General features: G+C 39.5%; 2 protein-coding genes across 9 annotated transcripts in view; both read left to right on the forward strand.

The window, feature by feature from the left end:
* The first annotated feature begins 126 nt into the window (after window positions 1-126).
* Window positions 127-10,633, forward strand: LOC114873792 (calponin homology domain-containing protein DDB_G0272472). Of its 3 annotated transcripts, none has more exons than XM_046287916.1 (7): window positions 127-348; window positions 1,123-1,169; window positions 6,548-6,903; window positions 6,993-7,133; window positions 7,200-7,340; window positions 7,611-7,766; window positions 8,195-10,633. In XM_046287916.1, the coding sequence occupies exons 2-7, from the start codon at window positions 1,133-1,135 to the stop codon at window positions 8,285-8,287; spliced, it is 924 nt and encodes a 307-aa protein (XP_046143872.1). In that variant the 5' UTR covers window positions 127-348; window positions 1,123-1,132; the 3' UTR covers window positions 8,288-10,633. The 3 variants fall into 3 exon arrangements, with proteins under 3 accessions (XP_046143872.1, XP_029038317.1, XP_029038315.1); XM_029182484.2 differs by lacking the exons at window positions 127-348; window positions 1,123-1,169 and adding exons at window positions 4,281-4,575; window positions 5,370-5,459; XM_029182482.2 differs by lacking the exons at window positions 127-348; window positions 1,123-1,169; window positions 7,611-7,766 and adding exons at window positions 4,285-4,575; window positions 5,370-5,459.
* A 92-nt stretch (window positions 10,634-10,725) lies between these two features.
* LOC114873789 (nuclear factor of activated T-cells 5-like) overlaps window positions 10,726-25,311 on the forward strand; it is a 37,069-nt gene continuing 22,483 nt past the window's right edge. For 2 of the 6 annotated variants that reach the window (XM_029182470.2, XM_029182476.2), the window contains exon 1: window positions 10,726-11,314. In XM_029182470.2, coding sequence (XP_029038303.2) covers window positions 11,242-11,314 — 73 coding nt within the window. In that variant the 5' untranslated portion in view covers window positions 10,726-11,241. The other 4 variants (XM_029182474.2, XM_029182475.2, XM_029182467.2 and 1 more) reach the window with 4 other exon arrangements.

The following is a 25,311-nucleotide window of genomic DNA, read 5'->3' on the forward strand; positions in this document are numbered from 1 at the left end:
CACAACGAAAGATACGTATGACACGTTCTGTTATAATTCAGCAACGCTTCGAATTCAAACGAACCAATCATGCTGGATCGAACATTTAGCTCGACCAATGAGAGCGCACGATTCATCGAACACATGGAAGAAACTTATGTGCGTGTTGTATGTGTAACCGAATAGGTAACAGTGGGAACCGCTGGAATACACAGGGATACTTGTTGTAATAAAAGCAAGCAGCGAGTCCAGCGACCGTTCAGATCTCCTTGCATTATTGTCCAGTGTGTGCTTAGTTGTTCCTGTCACAGGATTTACGATATTCAGTGTGCAGTAATTCGCTTCCTTTGTCTTGGAACGTGAGAGCAGGTAAATAAAACATTTGTCTGAAATGTGTGCTTCGTTTGCGGATTAACAAAGGGACGCTACGAATTCGAACAAAGAGAGACGCCGGTTCGTTTATTTTTATTTGCGTTTACGTATCTGATAAACGATTAAACAATACCATCGAACAAAGGATTCGTATTCGTTGTGTTTGTTCGATGACAGTAATCGACATTTTCCGCATTCGCTTTTAGCGTGTGACTGCGGTACATTTTCTTGAATGCGATCATGCGTAGAAGTAAATCGTCAAGTTCGGTTACCCATGAGGGCGTTTGAAACAAGTTTCTCGGGGCTTTTGTTATACAACGCAAAAAGGAAATTTACTTTCATCTCGTATATATGGTAAATTCGATTGGGTTCACTTGACAGTTCGTTATTGAAGTACACAAGATAACCGAACAAATTTCAAATACAATCTTGCTCCCTTTACGTAACCGTAAGCTGCGCAATACAATCTATCCTTTGTGTATATTGTTTACATATAGGAGATACGAGGTTTTCTCCAAATATTAGCATTATGATAGAAATTTCAATGAAAAACTTTACATATATGGGAAAAATTTAGACGTAATATATAAATAGCGCATTGCTCCTTTGTGTACCTTCTTTGTTCTCAAAAAAGAAGCTTTCCTCATTCCTCGCAATTAGAAAATATAAAATAAATATTAAGACGAATATACGTATAATTCAATACATCTGCAAAAAAATTATTAATATTTTTTTAATTTTCGCATAAAATCAAGATATATTCTTTTACAGCAACTCTGCAATGGCTACTGCTACAGAATCACCCGTTAGCAATGAATGTAAGTAATGATATTTATTATTTATTAACTTATTTAAGTTTATTCAACGATACTATTTATCAAATTTATGTAATTTGCTACACGTGCATATTTACTATACATTATTATATATTCAGTTATAAAATATCAATTGCTTTATCAGCACCTGTAACTAAACGAGTCATTGGTGAATTAAAATTATAACCATGCCGTTCAATTAATATCTTATCCGTGTATACACGACCAAGTGCAATATACAACGTCGGAATTATTGTTTTGCCATTCGTTATGTACCGAAATCTCGTTTTAAGACGAACGGATTTCATCTGCGAATACTGTAGACGGTGTGATATTTGCGTTTCGATGGTGAAGCGAACGTGACAAAGGATCCTTAATTAGGAAGGCAATTTAGGTAGCAGTAAGAACACACCCTAAGGCAACGGAAAGTAGATAGTTGCCGAGAAGAGGTCAGAGCCCTCCATTGGTGTCCTCGGAGAAGTGCAGCCTGCACTTCGCCGTGGCAACTGCGGCTCCACTCAACTGCAGTGCTCGAACGCTTTCCAGTGGTTCTCAACCGCCGCGATCATTCCAATAAAATTAATTATTTTTTCTTACAGATTAACAAATTTTTTTTGTTTTCGACAAGGAAAAAAATATTATATCTTCGATTTTTATTCCATTTATGAAAATAAATGAATCCGTAGTGATTCGAATGAGAACTACGATTCCAGCCAATTTCACAACACGAATAATTGCGTGCAGAACGATCGTATTGATCTCCTATTACTAGACTGTATCGCAGTATAACGAGCCCCGTATAAGTGTCGTCTATTGATAAATAACGTCGTTTCACAATTTCAACATTGATCCTTTCCAGCAACCGCCTTCAATTATAAGACGTACCTCAACAGTTAAATCTTCTAACATAGATTATTCACTTTTGTCATAAACTTTAAACTAATTTTAATTTTTGTAGATTTAAAAAATACGACACACCAGGTGCGTCGTTATTTCGTATACGTTGAACACCTCGCAGCTCTTTTTCTGCGCAGACCACTTCTGGTGTCGAGATTCAGGCTGCTGTTGCACACGTGTGCAAGACCGGCTCGCTGAACTCTCTCGGTTGACTTTAAACAGCGTACAATAGCACACGGTGACATTGAAGTGCGTAGGTTAATCCAATTGCATGGCAGCCAGCGAGATACATCCAGTGAAATGTCCATAAGCATTTCCCCGGGTGAAACTCGTTAAATTTCTTCTTGCCTTAAAGGGTATATACGGCGATAAAAAAAAAAAAGACACGGCGATGTATTTTTCTCGGTTGGACGGCTACATCTTTCTTTTCTTTTCCTTGGATTTTTGTTAACGCTTCTTTAGATCCAATTAGATGTAACGAGCGAGCGAAGCTCATTAAACGTTACGCGAAATCAAAATTCCGCGAATTCTTTTTTTCATTCGAACGAACACGCTCCGAGAGTATTCGCACAGGATGCCGCGCCGGGTGCGATTCGAAGATATTCAACTTGGGAAATGCATGCTTTTAATGCTCGTAATAAATTTAACGAATGTAAGGAGAGATTAGTCGAAGGTTATAAAAACCTATCGTCGATGCGGTTGCTTTCCATCATTCCGATTTCTGCGCAACATACCCTGGTTCGTGACCAGCGGAAAAAGGGGGCGACTGCATTATTAAACGTCGCCTGTTCCCCCGGTTCGGAGTTCTGAAAATATTCCACAATATCGATCCACGTGTGGAAGATTCATTCACTTTACGATTGTGTATCCTTCGACCGTAATGCGTCACAGGTACATTACGATTGTTCGATCGTCCTCGTCAAATGGTAAACTTTACGGAACGACGGCCTATATTTTCCAAAGCTCCGATTTCCATTCGTCACAATGTTGCGTCGTATTCCTTTGTATCGATTCCACTCGAGAAACACGGATTATCGAAACAATATAACGGAAGAGGAAACGAATGGATCGCACGGTCAGTCGGATTTAAGGACAAAGGGTGTGTCCACGAGAAGCACGCTTTCGCAACAGAAATAAACTTCGGGAATTGTTTCTCGGGGATCGAGAAAGCGACCAACTCGCTCTGAAGTCAGATTCATTCCAATGAGACTGCATTTTTCTTTTGGATACAATAAAGAAGATCTTAGACAATGGAACAGCCTCTTGTCCGAAATTCAAGTACACTTAACACAGATACCGGAACAATTGAAGCATGATTTCTCAGCACTCCCGCTGCTTCGAGGGCGCATATTGCTAACTCGTCGGCGTCGCAATCAAGCAAGTGCAGGACCTAGACGACACGGTGAAATTTATAACGTAGGTCGCGAATTAGGGCACCGGTTATGTAAAATCTTCGTGAACTGTAAAATCGATAACCCAAGGAAAAAGTATCCGTGGAGCTATTTCGGATTCCCCTAAACTCTATTACAGTATGCATAATGGAAGGTTCGAAAAGAAATTCATCGATTGGGTATTCTAAGGCTTAAGGTTCGATGATACTCCCACCTGCGATACACGTTGGGCTTCAATTTTCTATAAATAACCTACCTGATAAAAGTCCGGTTACACCGGTACGAATGAATATTAGTCTATTCGCGAATAAATTCCTTTCATCTTCGAACCAATAACGATTTTCTATTTTGAAGGAAGACTTTGATTTTTCCTTTTAGATCTTTGCCATATTGCTCCTAACCGCTTCGGAAGATAAAGAAGAGAAAGGCAAGCAATATTAAATTGGCCAGCAGATAAAAAAAAATGAAAATTCGCGAAGATCGTGATAAGAAGATACGGTTCCATTGATCAGAGGAGTTGGCTAGGTGTCTTGGAAGTCTCGGTATAAGAGTGGAAGTGGTTGGGGTTGGACAGATGGTATTTTACGCCTCCAACATAGGCTTCCACACGTGCCTAGCGACCGGCAGCCGGGTCCACGATATAGGCATGTTAAGCCTGCTCGAGGTGGAGGTTGGAGGTTGGAGGTTAGCAGCAGAGGTGGAAGGGTGGCTTGTCGTCGGGTAGGCTGGTAGCGGTTGCAGGGGGTGGTTTGCCGTGGTTAGGGGCGCAGAGGTGCCGGTGGGTGGATATTGAGCGACGCCGGGCGTCGTGGCGCACTGTGCGGATCAGTCGCCCTCCAGCCACCGCCCCAGATACGAGTTCAGCCACTTCCGGCCCTCTTCTTCGCTCGTCGGACGTGTCTCCTCGCCGACTCTTCTACGTTCCCTTCTTTCCTTTCTCCCAGTCGCGCTTTCGTACACGTAACCCGTCCACGTTATCTTCGTTTCGTTAAACACGGATTCCTCCTGATTAACGCAAGCACGGTCTATACGGTAAGATAGAAACATGCTGATCGATCTCGTGCGCGACTCAGTGCTGCAGTGCTTTTGTCATAGCTGCAAGGCACCTTTGGACATCGTAGGTGAGTCTTTTATTTTCTGCTCTCTATTTCTCTCTCACTACTTCTTTTTGGGACTAGAGATGCAACCGTATTCCTGTAGAACAGAAGCACAGTTAGAAAGGGAGGAGTCGAATGATGGAATATCTCTTGCAATCGGAGTTTCAATCTATTCTCACCCTTATCTTCACTTCTCAGTACAATCGTCTGTTTTATTTTTTTTACTAATCGTTCTTCGATTATGTCTCATTCGAAAGATTTCGATCTATCAAACTTTACATATTCATTTCTTTGTTTTCATCGTTATCAAGGATTTTCTTTAAATCGTATGTATATTTTTGAACTTGATGGTCGTATTTTTACCGCAGCCAACACAGTGATCGATATCACGCTGCTATCGTATTATCCTAGACACCTGCAGTTCGATCAATCTTCCTACCCTCTAGCAATCGGTACTCATGATACACCGGTGCACACATGCATGCGATCCCCTTTCGAACTGCAGGAACATTTTGCAACCGGGAAGTTTGTTTTACCGGTTAAAAATTTCGTATCCTATCTAAGACACACTTCCTTGAAATTGAAGTTGAATCGATTCTGTCTGCTCCACCTGCTGAGTAGTTGTTACGCACGTGCTCGATGGGAGAGCCTTGGCAAAACGATCGGGGTGCGGCCCAAGATGGCCACCTCCCGGTTTTGTCGACCGATACCGAGGAGACGGTTGCATCGATTTCCCGATAATTAAAGCGCAACGATCCCCGTTTCCTTGGTCCCCACGGGGGTGATACGGCACTCTCATTGATTCTCAATTTTCGAAGCGGGAGGCAAGAGGGGCAATGCGCCCTTCAAGAAGCCGAGCGGCAAAGGAAAGCCGCGGACTAAGCAGCCGAAGAAAGTAAAGTTCATCAGTGAGTATACTTAACACCTTTTCGTATCCTTTCGTTTCATTAATTAACGACACTCTCGTCGAATCTGTTTTAATCGTTCTCTCGACGCTCAGCTCAATTCACCACCCTCTCGAGAGTTATTCAACCTGTTAACCGGCGGTTCATTTATCAAAAGCGCACCCCGTGCGTGCCGTTAAAAAGGTGCTATGTTCGATAAGTTAACTCGTCGTGACTGCGAAATTCAATAATTTGTAGCGATAAAAAATTCCAAAGTAGATATACAATATTAACATGACTGAAAATTGTTAAAAAATCATTCACGATGCCGGTAGCCTTCATAGTATTCGACGATCTATAAAGAAGTACTTTCCAGTAACGAGTTGACTCGTCGCTCCTGGTTAACGGATCCAAGTCGACAAAAATTTTGCATGGGAAATCGGGTGACCTTTCGATCGATATTCCTGGTAGCCGCAGGAAAGTGCATTGAACCCGAGACGGACGAACACGAGCGGTCGCCAATATGTCGCCGGTGAATTATAAATCGACGAGCGTCGAAGAACCGTTCTCTGTACGGCATGCTGTACGCGCCGGGGTGGTCGCTGTGAAAGGTGCGTGTGCCGACGCTAGACGTCGCGGCGCCTAGAGACAATCGTCCCGTGGGCTGATCGATCCTTCCTTCTCGCGTCTCTCTGAGTCATACTTCCGTAACTGCCTCGTATCCCGCGAGGAACGGAGATGGATGTGGATCGAGAGAGAGAGAGAGAGAGAGATCATCCTGTAAAGTGGATTGCGTCTCGACGCTGCGCCAGACTTGTGAATGTTTTTTAATTGCAACTCCACAACCCGCTCGATGCGGAGAGGGAGGCGAGTAATAATGAATGAATCCTCCGAGCGTTGACTGGTGTACGCTCGTTACGCGTATATGCAGATTTCGGATGCATTACGAGTGGCAATCATGATTAATTCATTCCGCAGACTTCGATGGAAATTCATCGTTCGAATTTTGTTCTTTTTTTTTTTTTAATTTTGTTAGATTTTGGGTAAAGAGAAAATTGATATCTGGCGTTCGTTTGATTTTTATTAATTTTATGTTTGAATTACTTTTGTAGCGACCGAAATTCGATGCCAAGAAAAGTCTAAGGGTGGATTGTGCTACGAGGTAATTTTGGCAGAGCCAACGGTACCGAAAAGAGCCCCGTCTCCGCCACAAGCAAGCCCGACTCAACAAGTCGCTATCGAGGACAAGCTTCGAGCAGCGGAGGAGAGAAGACTTTCCTTGGAAGCCCACAAGCTCGCCGCTTTCTCCGCGAAACTTTGCAAAATCGAGGAGGTCGCTCGCAAGAAGGATGAACTTAGCGCAGCTTTCATCGCCGCGACCAGCAAGTCTCTGGACGCTAAGATGAACAATACGGAAGAGAAACGAGAGGCCCACATCGCGGAGGTGAAGAATAAACTGAAGGAACACGTTAGTTGAGGAACACCTTTCTATCCGCCTATACTTGTAGCAAATCAATATTGATTCATTGGAACCTTGTCTTGTGCTTTCGATTACAGTTAGAAAGCGTCGAGAAGACTCGTTTGAGCCTCGAACAACAGACCGAGGAGGTCCGTTGCGCTGTTGAGGAGAAACTGAAGACCGCTGCTGCTCAACGCGATGAAAATATCAAGAGGATGTTGGATCGTCTTAAGGCGCACGTTAGTAACTCGAATTCTGTACATTTTTGGAAAGGATTGTTGGATAAATATGGTTTCCATTTGTAGGAAGAGCAAGTGGCTCGTGTACGCCAAGGAATGTCCGAACGCGTGCAATCACTTGAATCCAAGATACAAGGCAAGTTGGATCAGGCACGTGAACGTCGCGAGAACATCGAGCGTGAACAAAAGGAGAAGCTGCGCAATTATGTAAGTCAGGCGGTATTATTCGATTACCATAGACTTTGGTATATTAGTTTATGGGTTTTCTATTTGGATTGTTTTGGCCAAGTATCAGGAAGGATTTCTCGCTTCAGTAGTTGTAACACAGCTGGTTTTATTAGTCAAGTTTCGAAAACGCGTTGAAATGCGAAGCGAATGCGTTTTCCAAACTTGGTGAAATCTCTTAGTGAAAATCCTTTCTCAGACACACACTATCGACAATTTTACCCGACACGGGAATTTGAAATGGTCGTTTAGAACACCGTGAAGATAGCAAAAGTGCGTCAGATGGCGGATGAGTGCGCCACGAGAGAACTTCTGATGAAAAAGTTCGAATTTGACAAGAGGGTTTCTACTGCGGAGCAGAACCGACAGCGAGAGATTCAACGTCGTGTGCAGGCTATTCGCCAGCATGTAATTTTCGCTCTCTTTCTGTTGATTCGATATTCTTATTGTCACCACCCTTACCACCCTCACCCCCCTCTCAACCATCATGAAAATGGCTTTGTTTCTATCTCCGTTTCGCTGAATTAGTTCTTCGAATAGAAGTTCCTTAATAACAGTAGGCTAGGATTGTCGTTAGAAAATTTTACTCAGTTTCGCTTCGGTCACGTTATGTTGCAGAAAACATTCCCATCATTTCTGTACTTATTTTCTTTATTATTTACTTTTACAGCATGACCTCGCATTTACGAGCAGCTACGTATCTCCTTAATACATATGTTAGCTTAGTATCAGTTAGCATGGATATACACCCTGAAACTTTTCTATTAGAATAGTTTCACCTTCGTCAACTTCGGAGGAAGTTTAATGTGCCGTTTTCTTTGTTTCTTGTCCTAAAGGAGAGGCGCGCGGAGAAGGTAAGACAGAACAAAGCAGCTCTGTCGGAGCAGTGTGTCCTGCCGGCTGAGAAGGAGACCGCCAGCTCTGGGTAAACGTAATGAGAAATCATTTCATTATCGCGATCCTCGTTCGAAATACCTTTTTCACCGTTACAAAATCGAGGAAAGAGGAGAGCGGGATTCGACTACAAGCTTGCAGAGAGTCACTCGCTGAATATAGGCCATCAAGAGTTTACGTGTTTCAACTTCGGAATAAACTAAGGAGCCGCACTCGCTGTGTGCTTTTAACAGGCTCCGATTACGCTTTGTGCCATTTTCGTTCGCTGGAAGAAAATTAAAGGAACTTATTGCAAGCGATTTATAGTAGCTGAAAGGGATTTACAATCTTAACGATTTTGTTTTATAACAGTGGACGGGAGGGGAACTAAATATTCAACTAGATAAAATAATCGAAATAATTCAAAGAAAAACGAATTTATATAACGAAGAATCAATCGTTCCATTTTTGTTTTTTTTTTTGTATCGTTATCCTTTCACTTTGTAACTTGTGCAAAATCACTGCCTTCATCTAACCACACACGTACACCTATATACAGCTGTTTGTTTTTTAAAGTTACACGAATACACGTACTAACCTTTGTTTTAAAGATACGGCGTGTAAAATACCCATTTCTGTTTCAATGTGCCTACCACTTACACGATTGTGGATCTTCTAAAAGATGGCATTAAATTCTGTGTTTGTGATTGTTTGTACATGTCGGAGTAATTGATAGTTTACTATTCTTATGAAGCTTGTTTTTCAGTATATTTCATTCATTATGTTTCTTTAAAGCTATGGTGTTGTTGTTCAGTCAATTATTATTAGTTTTGAAATCAAGAGAAAAAGATCATAACGATTATCGGAGTCAGAGGTTCCAGTTTATTTGACAAAATTCTTATTTAAATTTTATTTATTTATTTTTCAATAGCTTTTGGTGTTCCATTCGTCGAATCCGTTTGCTTTCATTCATAGAGTAACGATAGAATTTACTACCGCTACAATTAGATCTTAAGTGGTAATCGCGACCATATATGTGTGTACACATACCATATATAATGATCTTATGTGTATGGTATGTGCCGACATGTAAGCACACTTATAAAAAATATATATATATTAATAGTGCTTTATACTAGGCTTGAGAAACTTTAAAAACCATTTTGTACTCGATCATTGTAATATTACTGCGCTAACTGAACAAGAACAATTCACAAAAATATGTAGTCTAATTGAATATGATAATATGATGCTTCTGTGATGACTTAATTATTTGTCAAAATGTGTAGTGTTTAAGTGAGAGTGTGAGAGAGAAAGAAAGGAGAGAGAGAGACAATTGATTCCTCTATGCTCGTACGGATACCGTGGCTGGAGGGCCTTGATATTTTGTTCGTATTATACAGGGTGTTCGGCTACGGGTGGGCATCTTGTATACCATCGCTGAAACTATCTGAAAAGTAACGATACACGCTCCACTGGGGTTAAAGTTTCCATTAAACTTTCCTACTCGTAATAAAATAGGCAGCTAATGGTTCCTCAGCCTTAGATACTCGTATATATTATATATGTATATTGGGGGTACTAATAAAACGAGAGGAAACTTTTTTAGCTTTGGTCACGGTATCGTCATAAAATAAAGGGGTAGAATAAAAAAAAAAAAAAAACACATCGCAGTGATATTGCAACCATCTCATACCTTACGATCTTAGGTATTGAAAACTACACGGAAAATTTTTACAAAGGGCTATTTCGCAGAAGTGCTGAAACGCGAGAAAAAAAAAGAAATTAAGTAATTAAAAAGAAAAGGGAGATTGAAGGATAAAAAGCATTTGAACGTTCTTACATCGACGAATATACAACTGTAACTTACATTGCCGAGTGTTGCGGTACATTCGCCACGTGTTGCAACGTCGAGAGAAAAATGATTAGGATGGTTTCGTTTTTCTTGTGGTTTCAACAAGCGGCGAGTGACGTCTATTTTTGCATAATTGTTGTGATCTTTTTGCAAAATGTATTTCGTATAATTATTATATAGATGCCTGACGTATGTATGTTATATGATTGTCCTTTTCGACTTACGTTGATATATAAATATATAAATTTCTACGCGATGGTATATATATAAATATGATATGATGGTTACTGTAATTGTACGTATGGTTTCTTTGTGAGCTTTGGTATTTGTCTTTACAGTGGAGCGACAGAAGGAAATCAATTTGCTGGATAATTATAGCAAAATAAATTTTTATTCGATCGAAACAGACGTCGCGAGAAACCAGTTTCTTATTGATACATATACATATATATTGGTTGCCTTCGATATTTTTTCATTTTTTAGTTCGGATAATGTATGTTCGAAAGAGAACCTGATTGTGTGAAGTAAAAGGCCATACCTACACGCATTTCTGATCATTTTCTTTGATTCCTAAATTTGTCATACCTGGCACTTTCAATTTAGATAGATTTTCAACTTTCAAATTACTACTTCAATTAAATTCTTTTGAATTTTCAAATTACACGGATTTACCGCTGCGATTAAAATCGATTCGAACGATTCGTGGTGGAAGTGTAACCGATTGTCGGTAAAACAGATTGTATGGAGAGTGTCTCAGTGCCTCTTCAGTTATTATAGATATAAGAACCCCGAGCATTAATGAGATATTTAAATTTATATAAACGAAAGTTATCAATATACCATATGATCATTAATCATCTTTAATGTTGAAGGTCACTTTAAGAAGTGTTGTATGTAATTGATATCGTTTAAAATACACTTATAGTTTCAACATTTGATAGTTAAATATAAAAATAGTAGGAAGGTATAGATACGTCACCGAAAATCCACGTGACGTCATAGGCTGTCGAATGGCCGAAAGCCAAAGGCTAAACGAAACAGCGAGGTAGGCTTTACAGCGGAGTAGGTAGAGGGCAAATGGCTGCCGTGCGGGTGAATAATAATGCGTAGCCAGTGTAAGACAAGTGATAAAAATCGTGACAAAGTGTGTATACGATGTTACTGAAGGGCCGATTATCGGAGAAGAAGAACCGGAGGCATCATGGGAAAAACGCCAAAGCCACAGCCGGTAAGTGAATAGATTGGTATACAACACGAAAATTTTCGAAATGGTTCGCCTGCCAGTCGACGAGATAGCCCTGCTGCATTTCTCGGTCCCTCTAATCGTTTTCCATGGTACCAACACAACATGGCTGAACGTGCACAGATTAACTTTACTACGCGGATTTTTAACTTAATAAAATACGTTCAGTAGATAAACGTATAATAGAATTTCGAGCAAAAAGTGCACTGAATTTGATTACGGATTTTTTTTTCAAATTTTACAATACAAATGTCTTGTATATTCTACTCCGAAACTGGAGCAATGTCGGGATAAACATATTTTGGAGTAAAAATGTTCTCTTGTATTTTTGTTTATAAAACTTAATCGAAGAATGTGCGATTGCTGTGATATCAGCTAGCAAGGTTATGCATAAATCCATGCACGCTTGAAGAATAATTACACTTATAGTTTATAAAGTAAAGATAACGGATTTAATTGTTCGCCATAACGCATTAAATTAAACGGTTGTGTGATTAAAGAAGAATAACTGCTATTTCATACATTATTGTCAAGGATAAAACGCGCTACAAAACGTCTAGTGAGGTTATGCTGTTTTCAATATGGACGCCTCACGCGCTCGTTTGTATAAATGCATTTCGTTTCTGTGTATTATAAGTAAACATGATTCATGGTTGTTTCTGGTACTTTATAGTTATCAGCCGGGTTTCCTATTATTCGTTCTTGTATGAATTAACTAATAGGATGCGATAAGTTGTTTCGTTTAAATTCAAATGAAGCCGGAGTATGAGTTAATACCGACTACATATATACACATATGTACATATATAGACGTGCACGCGATTATCAATGAATCTGAACTTCGTCCCTTCGTTTGACATGCACTGTTTGTTGACGATGAAATGCCGTTGTTATCAGTTATAACCATGGTTATTTTCTGTTCTCTCGGATAAAACACTATCCCTTCGTACAGCGTTATCACATTAAAAGAAAGTTTGTCAGACGTTGGCCTTTACACATTAACTACTGCGTAGCTACTGTCGTCTTAGATTAGCTCTAATTCAAATTAGTTTTGTTTTTACAAATAATCATATTGAACAAAAAACAAATCGAATTATATAATATTTTTTTAGTTGTGAATAGACATATTTACAGAAATCTTAGTGGCTAGATTCCACTGTTTCATCTTTAATTTACATGAATTTTCTCGAATGATTGCGCCATGAAATTACTATTATAAAGACACGTAACAGTAACCTGTAAGATGTTCCGCAAGTATCCACGTACAGACATTCCACGCACGACACGCATATGATATTTACATACTGCGTTCCTAATATTAATAACATCGTCTCGATTCGCTTCAATTCGACGCAATATTATTATGCATTGCTTTCACTTTTTCGTCAAAAATATGCATTCAATTTACAGTTCAGCACGATGGTATTTTCAAACGATAGCCCGTTTGGCGCCACTAATCGTTTCTAATCGTTTGTGACGATTTATCGATATCGACCCGTGATATCTCGTTTTCGTGAATTAATTGTACGGCACTCTTGAAAGTATTTCAATGAGACGCGATCAGTTAGTTTAACGAATCTTTTTTCTTTTCTCTTTGAATCTTTCTTTGCCATCGACAAATTACTCTCGTTCTGTATTTCGTACACGTCACACGGAAGGCGCGTGTTAGTGAAACCGTGAAAATGCATTCTTAGCATGCTGTGATAAGAATAGAGCAAGGAAGATAGAGTAAGATAACAAATAGAGGAGAGGTACTACGTACATGATCGTACGTAATCGAGAGGTATGTACCATATGCATGTGTGTGCATACCGCCACAGTGCTGTATGAAAACATACATCCACTACCTTACACAAGGATAATTGTATAAGTGCACGTGTTGCCATGACGATAAAGACGCGGATCGATGTTTTTAACCCGGCGGAACGCATCAAGTTGATTTCGCGTCCGATACCTTGCGATATTTCTGTCTTCATATTGCGCTTTTCCATTCTTTACCGTGCCATATGTCTGCATGATTTGATCGATCGGAGTTAAGGTGTGCAACTTTTACAGCAACGAAATCGACAAGTTTGATACCGTTAACGTGCTTCTATAATTTCTTCATATCATTATTTCGGAACAAAAGAAAAATCGATTCAAATCTCGAGTAATCGACAATTCAGAACGATACAAAATTTCTGATTATTTTACAAGCTTTGCAAGATTCCGTGTAAATCGGAACTAGATCATTCGCGACCGTTCTTTGTCAGCCTCTTCATTATCGACCGATGCCACGAGAACGAAAAATGACCGATACTCGTTAATTTAACGATAAATATATAACAATAAGGATCGTTCACATGGAACGATAAAAAGCGCTAATTGTCATTCGAGTCTGTTAGCACATGATTCACAGGCCACGTGGCTCCAATCGTTTCTCAAGTATCATTTTTTTCTTTTTCGACGATTTAACAGCGTGTATTTATTTTTCCAAGTGTGGGTTATTATCTGGTTAGGTCGTAAAATTTCTGCACTTCGATAACGAATTACTATAACGATCGTCTGCAGCATCTAAGGCAACATTTCGTACAGATTGTACTGTCCTTGAAAATATCTTAACTTCCAGATAAATTCGCACGCGAACGACGGATTGCGTTGAAATCATTTTGGTCATTGACCAACTTCATGGTTTAGTTACATTATACTGTTCCTTTTTTTTCTCTACGTTCTGATAATGATAGCGATACCGTGATATCGTTACGCGAAGTTATATAAACTTTGTTCAGCGTTAAAGTGTATTTCGTACAGGGGAACGAACCATGTTCCCCTTCTACTGGTTCCACAGGTATCCTCGAATCGGATAACGGTATCCGGAGTGGGCAAATTAAGTTGAAAACTAGTTTCGTGCTTCTATGAATTTTACGGTATGTTCGACCGATAAAACTATCGATCGTTTTCGTCGTTACGTTTATGCAGGGTGTCCCAGTAACCATGTTAAAGGAACATTGAGTAAATACTTGTGTACATACACATCGTTCAAATGGACACTGAAGGGTAGTTAAATAATCGAAAATAATCAATCGAATTCCTGGTTGAAATTGTCTTAAGGTTCTATGAACAGTTTGTTAAGTTGGCAACAAACAAGTCTACGCTAAAGAATCCAAACGAGCGTTTTAGTACCATCGAAGTAATTCGAATAATAATCGTTTTATCGATCCATTGTAAGAGCATTGAGATACCATTGATATTCGAATTTTTATATAACACCCTATTTCAAAATATCCATCGCTAATAGCAACCATCCTGTGATCGTTTCAAAATTCTTTTCTTTTATTTCTCATCCTTCTCTCTCCTGCTCGGTGATTTTTTTCTGGTTTTTTTTATCGAATTACTTTATTGGCACGACATTTCCATATTTTTGCCGAGTATTCGAGCCATAATCCGGGTATTCAAATGCGAATGCATACGCGGGCTAAATTATCATTCTTAAAAGTTGTCAAGGACCGTCCATCCGAATTCTTTCGCGTCTCCTTTCCGTGTACGTTCTTCCTCCTCGTCTTCCTCATCCTCGCGGTGGTTTTCGGTTTACAGTCGAAAGATTTCTCGAAGAAATAACGGTCGATGAATCCAACGCGACGGGTGTTAAGCGACTCAAGGTCTTTGTAATGTAGTCTCAATCACCGTCAATCTACACTGATCTTAACAATTTATGGTGGTGCCACCTTCTCGAGCGATGCAGCCTTTCCCACTCGCTTCGATTCACTCGAACCAACTTGTTTCGTGTCATTCCTCACTGGATATTTGGCTGTTTTTACATTCAGTCTCATCGAATCATTTGCATCGCTATCATTTTACTTGCAATTCTCATTTTGGCCGTAACGGCAGCCATGGTAATTAATTCGTAACATTTGAAAGATATATTTCTATTCTAAAAATCATTTAGAAGAACGTGTTAAGCAAGGTCGTTCTGTTCTCTACTTTTTAATTCATTTTATACGATCGTTCGTTGCATTTCATTTGGCCTACAATTTCTGTCTGACCACAGAGGGACGACTGGCGCCGCGGCGCCCGGCACTACCGTCTCTTTAGATCCTATCGCCCTTGTCATGGTTTATCGCGAGGGGTGAAACTTGGCAGGGAAACCATGTTGATTAATTAACCCCAACTTAAATTACGTAAGTATTTGCGCGATTATTTACTTCAGAATCTAGATATGAATTTCGATAAAATCTTATTAGAAAACTTTCCATGTTAATCGGTTAATTTAAAAAAAAAAAAAAAAAAAAAAGGCAACATTATTGAGCAAGGAAATGATAGCGTGTGTTGGTTATTAATTTATAGAACATATTGAATTGTACGTCTATTTAAAACGCGATTTTCCTTAGCTTCAATTGCAAACATTGCGGTAAATTATATAACCAGTGTTATCATCGTTATATTATCAGTATTGGAGTTGTTGATGCACCGCAACTTTCGATGCACCTTGAGCTCGTATTTCCTTTATTTTCTTCCTTGGATCTTTAAAACGTTTTTCCCTCTAATTTAAGCAGTACCCGTTTATTGTTTGTCCAGATTTACCAGTTAATTTTTTTTTCATATAAAATTCGATATTTATTTGATTAATTGCGAATTCAAGTGAAAGTTTCGCGATTGCTCGGATAACTTGATACTAATTGCGAATCAGCATTTTTGCAATTTCTTAGAGTGTTACGTGTCGATCGTTGGCTCGATTAAATAACGACTTATTCATTTTTGACAAATATTCGCGATCGCTTGGGACACGCAACGTGTAAATTATTTTATTGCAATTTAGAGCGTCGATGAAATATCATCCTCTTAATTGGAAATTCTCAATTAATTGACGTCCCGATAGAATTGGCGGGAAAGTTTGTTGCAATTCCGTCGAATCATACACAGCGCATCGAACGTAATCAGCTGAATGGAATATCGAATGAGCCGCGGTGTACGCGTGAAGTCATCGCGAGCGTATTGCGGGGGGGTTGATTTGCGTCATTCGCGAGCATCGTCCGGTTTTCGAGGCGGTATGGTTTTTGCGATTGTTTACAGACACCCGGCCGCCGCATTTCCGTTCACCGACGGTGCAATTATGCGCTCGTGATGCATATTTTTATCCGACCGCAGTATTTTGTTCGAATCGCGAGTGACGGAGCGTACATGACGTCGATATTTGTTATGGTTACAATCATTCATGCGAAATTTATGCAGGAAGATGACGGAATATGTAAGAGGGAAAAAATGGAACGATAGAGGTACGCAAATTATTATGATTGAATACCTCTTGAAAAGCGATTTTTTTTTTTTTACAATATTTTTTATTCTTACTCATTGGCAATTTATTACCTTTTTTTTTTTTTGTTTATTCCTAAGCAATCGATATTGATTTCGCATCGCGTTTCTTTCATTGCACTTACTATTCATTCATGTTTTTATACTCATACTTCGTTTCTCTGAATTTACATTCCTTAATGACCAAGAACTTAGTTGTTTATAACGTTCTCAGCGTTATCTTTCGTTCATTACGGTTGTGCAATCTATTAAGATATTAATGTAAATGCAATCATCGTTCGATTAATACGCGTTTGTCGAAGAATCGTAAGTAATTTAGTAATTAGGTAACTTTTAATTCAGCCGGGTCGATTAACGATTTCGTACACGTGGACTCGATGGAATGTTGCAAATAAGAAGATCCTTCAGTGCAAAATTAAGAATAAAACATCCGACAGAAGGAAGGAATCGAAAATTCGAAAAGATCCAACACGTTTCCTCGAAACTCCCTGATGGGTGGTACCAAAACGAAATGCCAAGTTACCTTACGCGTTTGGTCCCGTGAAGCAATTTGCTAATTGCTGGGACATTGGAAGAGCACGTTTTTCTCTTATATACACGAGTTTGCGTAATGCGACGCAGTGAATCCTCTTCGAGAAAGAAGAATCCGGAGTTACGAGGAAAACCAGTTTATGTTGGCGTCGTTCGCCAGAGACCAACTCACCCTTCGTGTCCCTCTTTCGTATTCGTACAGCGCGTTTTAATCGACCTTGCTGCTTCTACCTTCTTGGAATTCATACTTCGAGCAAAGAGAAAATATGAAATATCATAATGTCCTCGGGTAGAGAGTGTTATTCGACCGGCGAACGACTCGTCGCGGCTCGATCTTCCGTCGAAAAATCAACTTCCGTCTTTAGCTTCTCGGAGACGGACCTTATTGTCCTGAACCGTTGGACGCTGCTCGCGATGGACTCATTTCTTTCAAAAAAGCTGAATATTCCCATCGGTAGGGTAGGTGGTTGTGTGCCGCAACGTTTAAACGTCGATGATGCGGTACGCGATATCGCGTGATCGGATATTCAACGTTTACACGCGATATCGCATAGAATTGCAATTGCACATGAACCGGCAATTTTATTTCTTTTGTCTCCAATTTTCTCCAAATATCGGTGCCATTCTGTCTGAGGTAAATTGCCGTTTTGGCAGAGCGATTGAACCGGAGCCAACACGAATAATTTGATGGAAGAGGGTTGAATATACGATTCGATTGAAATCGATAGAAATTTTTCTGATTTCACTGCGAGATCGTGTCGTTTGTAAGACATTTTCGTTCGGATACGAGCGTTTAAAAAGAGAAAGAAAGAAAGAGAGCCTCGTTATCGTGTTTGACTCGCATTAATAAGGCCAATTGCAGTCGTTAACAAACGGTCGCGTTTTCTGGCGCTCCTCAACGAGCAAGCGTATTTTTCAATCAAGCGAGTCGCGTTTTATGCCGGCACACTTCTTTGACGCTAATTAACAACACGATTACTCTGTCTGATAAACGTTAAATTGAAGTTCGAAACACTGTGCAAAATGATTCGCGATAAGTGAAGATTCTGTCTTCGATGATTCATGCCGCTTGTTCGAAATTTCAACCGGAGACATCGCTCGATTTATTTATACGTTCTTATATCGGAAACAAGATTTTTCGATGTTCTAATTTCTATCAAATTTATTTCAACTGATATTTCAATTACTTTCAGAGGTATTTTGCGTCGTGGTTACTGTAACGATAATATTTACGATGACAGTAGAGGAGAGGAAAATTATTCATCGTTTCCTTCGTCGTTTTCGTGTGTATCCCTTTTTTCTTTTTTAAACCATGTAACAACAAATGAAAATCAACCATCTTGAAATGCGGTTTACTTGAACGGAATACGGTACAAGTTGAATTCTTGTTTACGGTATTTGTTCGATAGAATCCATGTATTGCGTATGTGGATCTAAAATAAAATCTAACTTAGCGTCTGACATAACACCAGGAAGCACTTTTGAGGATTCTCTCGGGTCAAACAGGATCATGGTTCTCAACTTTGACCCCTTAGGGACGAATATTGGAAGAAAATTCTAAAAGAAATCGCTCTAGATTTCATCTGGAAATCTAATTTTAAATCAATTATCAAAATTTTCACCTGGAATTAAATAAGAAATCAGATTCGGTATCTTTTTTGCCATGTGATACGATCGTTTTGTACGCTTTCGTAACTGCTATGAAACGAAAAGGAAGAAGGAAACGATGGTAGTAAAAAGCCGAGGAATAACGAGCAGTAAAATCGTTACGATTCTCTGGATAGGATAACGCGTTCGTTTGTATCATTTCATTCACAAGCTGTACACGTTATTATGCTTGTACGAGTACTGGAAGCCACGAAAGCGACACGTTGTTTCCATGAGAAAAGCTGTCAGTAGGTCAATGATTTCGTGAAACCGGGAGTATCTCGATGGTGGATCGTTGTATCAAAGTTTGCTCGCCGCTGGTTATTTCTACGCGAGTATTTTTTTTCTTCTTTCATTTCGAATATCGAAAGTCGGAAGGTTTGATCAGAGTTAGTTTTTATCTTTTACATCGTTTTCGAATTACACGCCGCGCGTTTTGTTTGATCGACAGACGGGGTAAATTATCTAATAAATTTTAGATCGACACGCGTTATATAGCCCCGGGCTGTTAGCTACGAAACGCTGATAAATCAGACGAGAAGAATTATACGTGCTAATTTATTTTTACCATTATTTAGATCAATAAAAAATAAGAAGGACTACTTTAAACATGTACCAATAGCAAAAGCGATTCGTACGAAAAGAAGGTCGTCGGATAATAACTAATACTAACGATGATACTGATGATTTTCTAGTCACACACGTGACTTCTGTTCACGACCGTTAATCCCTATTTACACCGTCTCGTTTCGCCGATAACTTGTACAAACGTGGCGGGTGATGTTACATGAAACGATACTCGATCGTCGGGATAAGGAACCGTCATTTGCTCCCTCGTTACTACCGTATCTGGACGATACAGGAATTTCCACGAAGATCCGTCGCCCGTTTAAAATCGACCCCCCGTACTTTCTCGAACGAACAAGCATCGTTCGTGATCAGGGGAAGGAGGTAGAAGAAAAAGAGAAAAGCGAGAGAAAAATTAGCGAAGGAAGAGATGGAAGGGGAGAAAAGTCATCCGCAACCTTATGGGTCAGTTGCCCGATTCAACGAGAGTACCTAATTTTAGCATTTGCCAAGGATTCTCCCGATACGATGGGGAGCTAAATATCGTCGGTTATTCTTTTCTACGGATCATTGTTCTTCTTATCGTGGCTTGCGCGTTAACGAGCGTACGACAATGAGAACCACGGCACGATAACAGGCCGTCCACCTATCGATAAATGGTCGAGAGTGGCTGGAGAAAAGCGCAACTATTTAATGCTCGTCCCAATCGCGAAGGCTGAGCGAATGACCCGTAATAATTCTGCTAGAGAACGATCCTCGGTTATTGTTCCCCCGCGGCTGATCGATCAGAATTCACCGCGATGCTCTATAAGGGGCATTCTCTCAATTGGATCAGCCAGTTGAATTTGCGAAAGAATGCATGTTATTATCGTCGCGAAAGCGATTTATTGCCAGCAGCGTTGATAACGATTGTCTACAGGCCAAACAGTCTCGCATGGACGATTTCACGAGCTACCCTATCGTTAGCTACGAACGATCCAGCGAAGTAGACTGCGTAAACAGTGAAACTGATGATGACGCAGACATGGCGAAGAGCCGATGACGAATTCTGGATAGTCGTGAAATTAGCCCGGTATCGGTCGCTACCGATAAGCCTCGTGGTGTGTCGTGTTAAACCAAGATGATACGAGAACTTTTGCTGCGTTGCTTTATTATCGATTATTCGATATACCGAAAGCATGTATGCTTAACTGCAATTTAGGCTTCTGTTAGTTTAGAAGAAGTGTAGCAAGAGTTTTTAAGTTTTCGATCGAACTCTCATAAGGTCTTAAAGTTTAGGTCCTTCCTAAGTCCTGCCTATGTTCCCCGTAGGATCCTCTTAGGTTTTCCCTAAATTCTTCTTAGATCTCCGTAGAATCTTTCTAGAACCTTCTGGGATTCTTAAGACCTCCTTAGGACACAGGATCTTTTAACAAGTATAGCTAATAAATAAACAGAAATCTGTAAACAATAGTGTACAATGTACACTCGGTTAAAGTGCACACTGTTATCTACATTATCGATCATCATCGACTCACCCTGTCGATCGAAGGTTGTGTAAATATTGAAAATACGAGGAATCTTCGACTGATTGGTGCGAAACAAAAGAGTATCGATGAATCTTCTGGAATCGTAAAGCGAGCTAGATTCGAGAACGAAGCCGTAGATTCAAAGGGGTTGCATTGACGCCAGTACGATCGACAGATTTCGCGCGTGAGTGTGCTCGAAGAGGAACGATCGGCAGTCTCGTTCGGCTCGTTGAACATGAATCTCGTCTCCCGCTGGACGATGACCCGTCGGGTTTATTTATCATCGTTGTCTCTCTTTCTCTGTCTCTGTATACGTATGATTCGTCTCTTATTCGGCGACTTGCTCGCGCCGGGATCAACGAGACGATGACTGTATAGTCGCGTGCAGCCTAGACTTCATTTCGATAAGGGAAGCGTAAAGGAAAAATCTGAAAACTATCCTTGTTCGTCTTCGTTTTCCACATGCAGCAGGGTCTATGTTGGGTATTATTTCGGCAGAATGGGATACAAAGAAAATATTGTAATGGTATGTGCTATGATTTGCGCTATCATGATCTATTAGAAAATTTTCTAATCCGATTAGGAATAGATAAAAATAAACAAATACTTTCAAATAAATTTATTTTCATTCAATATAATTATCTCGATATTTAATTAATTAATTAATAATCAGTAGTTCAATGATTGGAATAATAATAATAATAACAACAACAATAATAAAATGCAAAATATTATCAAAGGAAACCTATGTTGCACCTTATCGTACACTCTAGGGCAACGAAGGCTACTCTTGATTGAAGTTATGTTTAAGGAGGAGCAGCTCTCCGCCATTTGCCTTTGACTTTCGGAGAACCTAGGCAGAGCCTAACCCAGAATGAACATCCACTCTTCTTTACAACCGAGAGAAACCTAAATTGCAGCCAACGTACACTGCAGAACATGGTAGGCTTCCCTAGGGAAAGCGGCGATGTAGGGGATGGAGTCTCTCGGAGCTTTCCTCTCGTGTATGTACATTGACTAAATGGGAGCAATGGGAGCAATTGCGGTTTCGCGAAGTCAAAGTTGCGCCGCAAATAACGTCCTATCTGAAAACAATTATTTACGATTATTGAAGGCACGAACTCGGCGTCGAGACGGGCAAACACTCCGCGACGTCGGCGTCCCTCGTGCACGTTGGACTCTATCGCATCGTCTGCTGACTCACTCTTTGTGTTAATAGTTGCACTATTACGTGTTTCGATCACGGTTTCCTTTTTTCTTCTTTTCTATTTCTATACCAGACTGATGATTTGACACATCCAGATCGGTCGAAACGGCCTAAAGAAACTATGCATATCTTTGAACGTCTATAGATTCTCGAGGAACGGTAGGGGGATTAATCTGTGAAATTAATCTCTTCAAGTTTATTTCATGATACCGTGCATTTTATTTTTAAGACGCTTTTATTACAGTAATCCGCGCCAAGTTATGCAACATCTTTTATCTATTTGTTGTCGTTTAAAATCATTTTCATTTCTATTGAACTTAGATTCATTGCCGAGACGAAACGTGCTCCTAGAAATCTCTATTATAATTTATACGATCTTGGGACCTTCCTTAAATATAATAATTTGGCCGAATTAGATGAAGCATCCTGTCGTAAGCTAAATCGTGATTAACTTCCTTTAGAAATTCTTCTTCATATCATTGCAACATGTTAAATTTAATTACTTCTAATTCTCCATACGGATTAAAAATGAAAAAAGGAGGAACGTAACAGAATCTTTCCCGTTTCTACGCTAGTATCGCGCCTCGAAACAGCTAAAAACAGGGGCTAGGACAGATAAGGTTGTTCAATACGCGGATAAACGTCAATTGAAAATAGATTAAACGAAACAATACGGTCGCAGCTGGGTACACATATACACGTACGTGCCTTCTGTTCCTTTTCGAGCTTTCCTCGATCGTACCACTTGCAGAACATCCGATTAAAGCTCGATTGTTCTTCAATGCAGAGCATTGATAAGCGGAGTCTCTGTCGTTGCTAAGACGTCACACGATCGCAACCAGAAATTATGCCACGTCGTGTGTGCACGCGTTAATTGATCGCGTCAGTCAACGATTATCTAATCGCGTCTGTCGTCGTTGTGCCTCCTCGAGGAACGTGTTTCTGCGGTTGTCATTCGCTGTGTCTCCATAATCACGTATATTCGTTTCGAGCCAGCCAAGTGAATCCAACACCTGTTGAAACATGTCCTATTCAGACTTCGAACGATGTCGATTCATCAAGCTCGAAATTCATCCTTGCTGAAAGTGTTAATTGGACTAGGCAACCATTGATGCTCTTCTGTTTCCGAGGAATAATGAATTATGCTATCATAATGATTCAGAACTGGTTCTATGATTTTGCAACGAGAGAAGTTAGATTCATCGTTATGAAATTCAAAGATATTAGAACGTTGTCGTTACGTAAAATTAGACTAGCAGAACACACGAGAACGTATCTAAAGTCATGAATATGTAATACAGAGATTTTTGTAACCTACGACTTTCAGTTTGGATTGGACCAGGTTCACTAGTTTTTTTAAAAGTTTCTAACATTGTCTAATTTTAATAATTTTTTATTTACTTCAGCTAAGGGTATTTTTGGGTGTCAGGCCCAACTTAGCCTCTACGCGATTACCCCAAATGGACAACGACTATCAAAGTGTTATGTGTGAAACAGTAATTGTTTCAACAAGAGGAGAGTTAATTTCTATACATATGCTGCGGTCTGGTATTTTCAATCGATATTCAGACTTACACGCAGGTTAAAAGCTTCTTTAGTCGCCGAGCGAGTGAGGAAAGCTGATTACATCCGGTCGGTGATCCCTGCCAATGAAAAGCCGACTAGTAATCAGCTGTTGATCGTTAGGATATATCATGTTTTACTTCTAATACATAACAATTTGCATGTTTAAATTATTAGACGTATAAATTAGTTCGATGCCTGTTTATTTTAATTCAAGAATTATTTCTTAAAAATCATGATAATTGATCGGGGAAATATTTAAATTTAAAATACTAATTAAGGAAGGCAGAAGCTTAATATGGGATCTCCTCTTTACATCCCTATTTTCCCTTAGAGTAGCTTCCGTTTCCGGTACTGTACACCTAACAATTATAGAATTAATATTCCCTTTGAATGAGGAACTGATCTTACACAAAGATTTACGAGATATATCCATCTTTCTGAAAATAAAACGAGTAACGTAGATACAAATAAGAACGAGGAAGAGATGGTATCTTGTGCTTAATTAACGTCGTTTGTTTCTATAATTGTTCATTTTTAGCTTTATCTGTCATTTTCACGCGTACACGTTACTATATTATAGCCGATCGATAACATTATTTTATATCCGTTGAATCATGGCTGTTGTCGAACGACGTGAATATTCAAGCTTTCTTTAGCCTTCGTAATGGATACTTAAGACCACGATCCGAATCTATTTATCGCACGTGTCCAGCTCTTTATCTTCTTCGAATTAATTTGCTCTCGTTGTTGTTCACGCAGAAACAGAGATCTATCGATGGACGAAATCTATCTATAACGATCATGTGATAGATTATCGATGAACATATATGTATATGTATATTAAGCTTTTTTCCTTATTCGATAATTTTTGTGTATTTTTGTTGTTCTTCGATTCATAAGAAAACGTATGATCGACGAGCACCACGTTGACATGATTCATACGGATTCAGTGCAATCGATTCGAGCCGCGAGTACATCGCAACGATATTAGAATCTGAGTATTTATGTGGTCGAGGCAAAAAGAAAAGAGGAGGAAGAGCGCCGATCTGTCGGCGATTACGAAACAGAAATGATAACGTCATTTTATCACTATCTCCGTGAATGTGCCTTTTTTAGGATCGTCGCGTGTATCGCATAGTTTTGAAAGCGAAATTATTTGGAGCCGTCGTACTTGATTCTTGTGAAATTAAAAGGTCGTAGATGATCTCTGGTATGTTTGAGAGATAACGAGCTCTATAAAATTGTTTACATATTATAATACATGTGCGAGATAGTAACATGTTACACAGTAAAACCTCTTAAGGCTCTTAAAGTTGTCAAATCACGAAGCTCTCAACTTTTGAAACTTCCGAATCACAAAGCCTTCGTGTATCAAGCTTGAAATTTTCAAAGCTCTCAAATTCCAAAACTATTAATTTTCAAAAATCCCAAATCTCGAAGCTCAAAATTATCAAAATTCTTAACTCTCAAAGCTCACAATTTTCAAAGCTCCAAAAATTTCAAAGCCTCCAATTTTTAAAATTCTCAAATCTCAAAGTTCTCAACCTTTGAAGCTTTCAAATCTCAAAATTTTCGGCTCAAAATCCCCAAAACTTTAAAAATTCTAAAATTTGCAAACTTCTCATCTACAGAGACTCATCGATGCTCTGAACTCGCAAACATTTTCC

Source organism: Osmia bicornis, chromosome 11 (genome assembly GCF_907164935.1).
Source record: "Osmia bicornis bicornis chromosome 11, iOsmBic2.1, whole genome shotgun sequence".
In the NCBI taxonomy this organism is placed as follows: Eukaryota; Metazoa; Arthropoda; class Insecta; order Hymenoptera; family Megachilidae; genus Osmia; species Osmia bicornis.

Excerpts from the sequence above, each read along its gene's own strand:
- LOC114873792 (XM_029182484.2), top strand. The coding sequence starts at position 4,500 with ATGCTGATCGATCTCGTGCGCGACTCAGTGCTGCAGTGCTTTTGTCAT. Across the intron at positions 7,341-7,610 it reads AGGAGAAGCTGCGCAATTAT|AACACCGTGAAGATAGCAAA; the intron begins GTAAGTCAGGCG and ends ATGGTCGTTTAG. Across the intron at positions 7,767-8,194 it reads TGCAGGCTATTCGCCAGCAT|GAGAGGCGCGCGGAGAAGGT; the intron begins GTAATTTTCGCT and ends CTTGTCCTAAAG.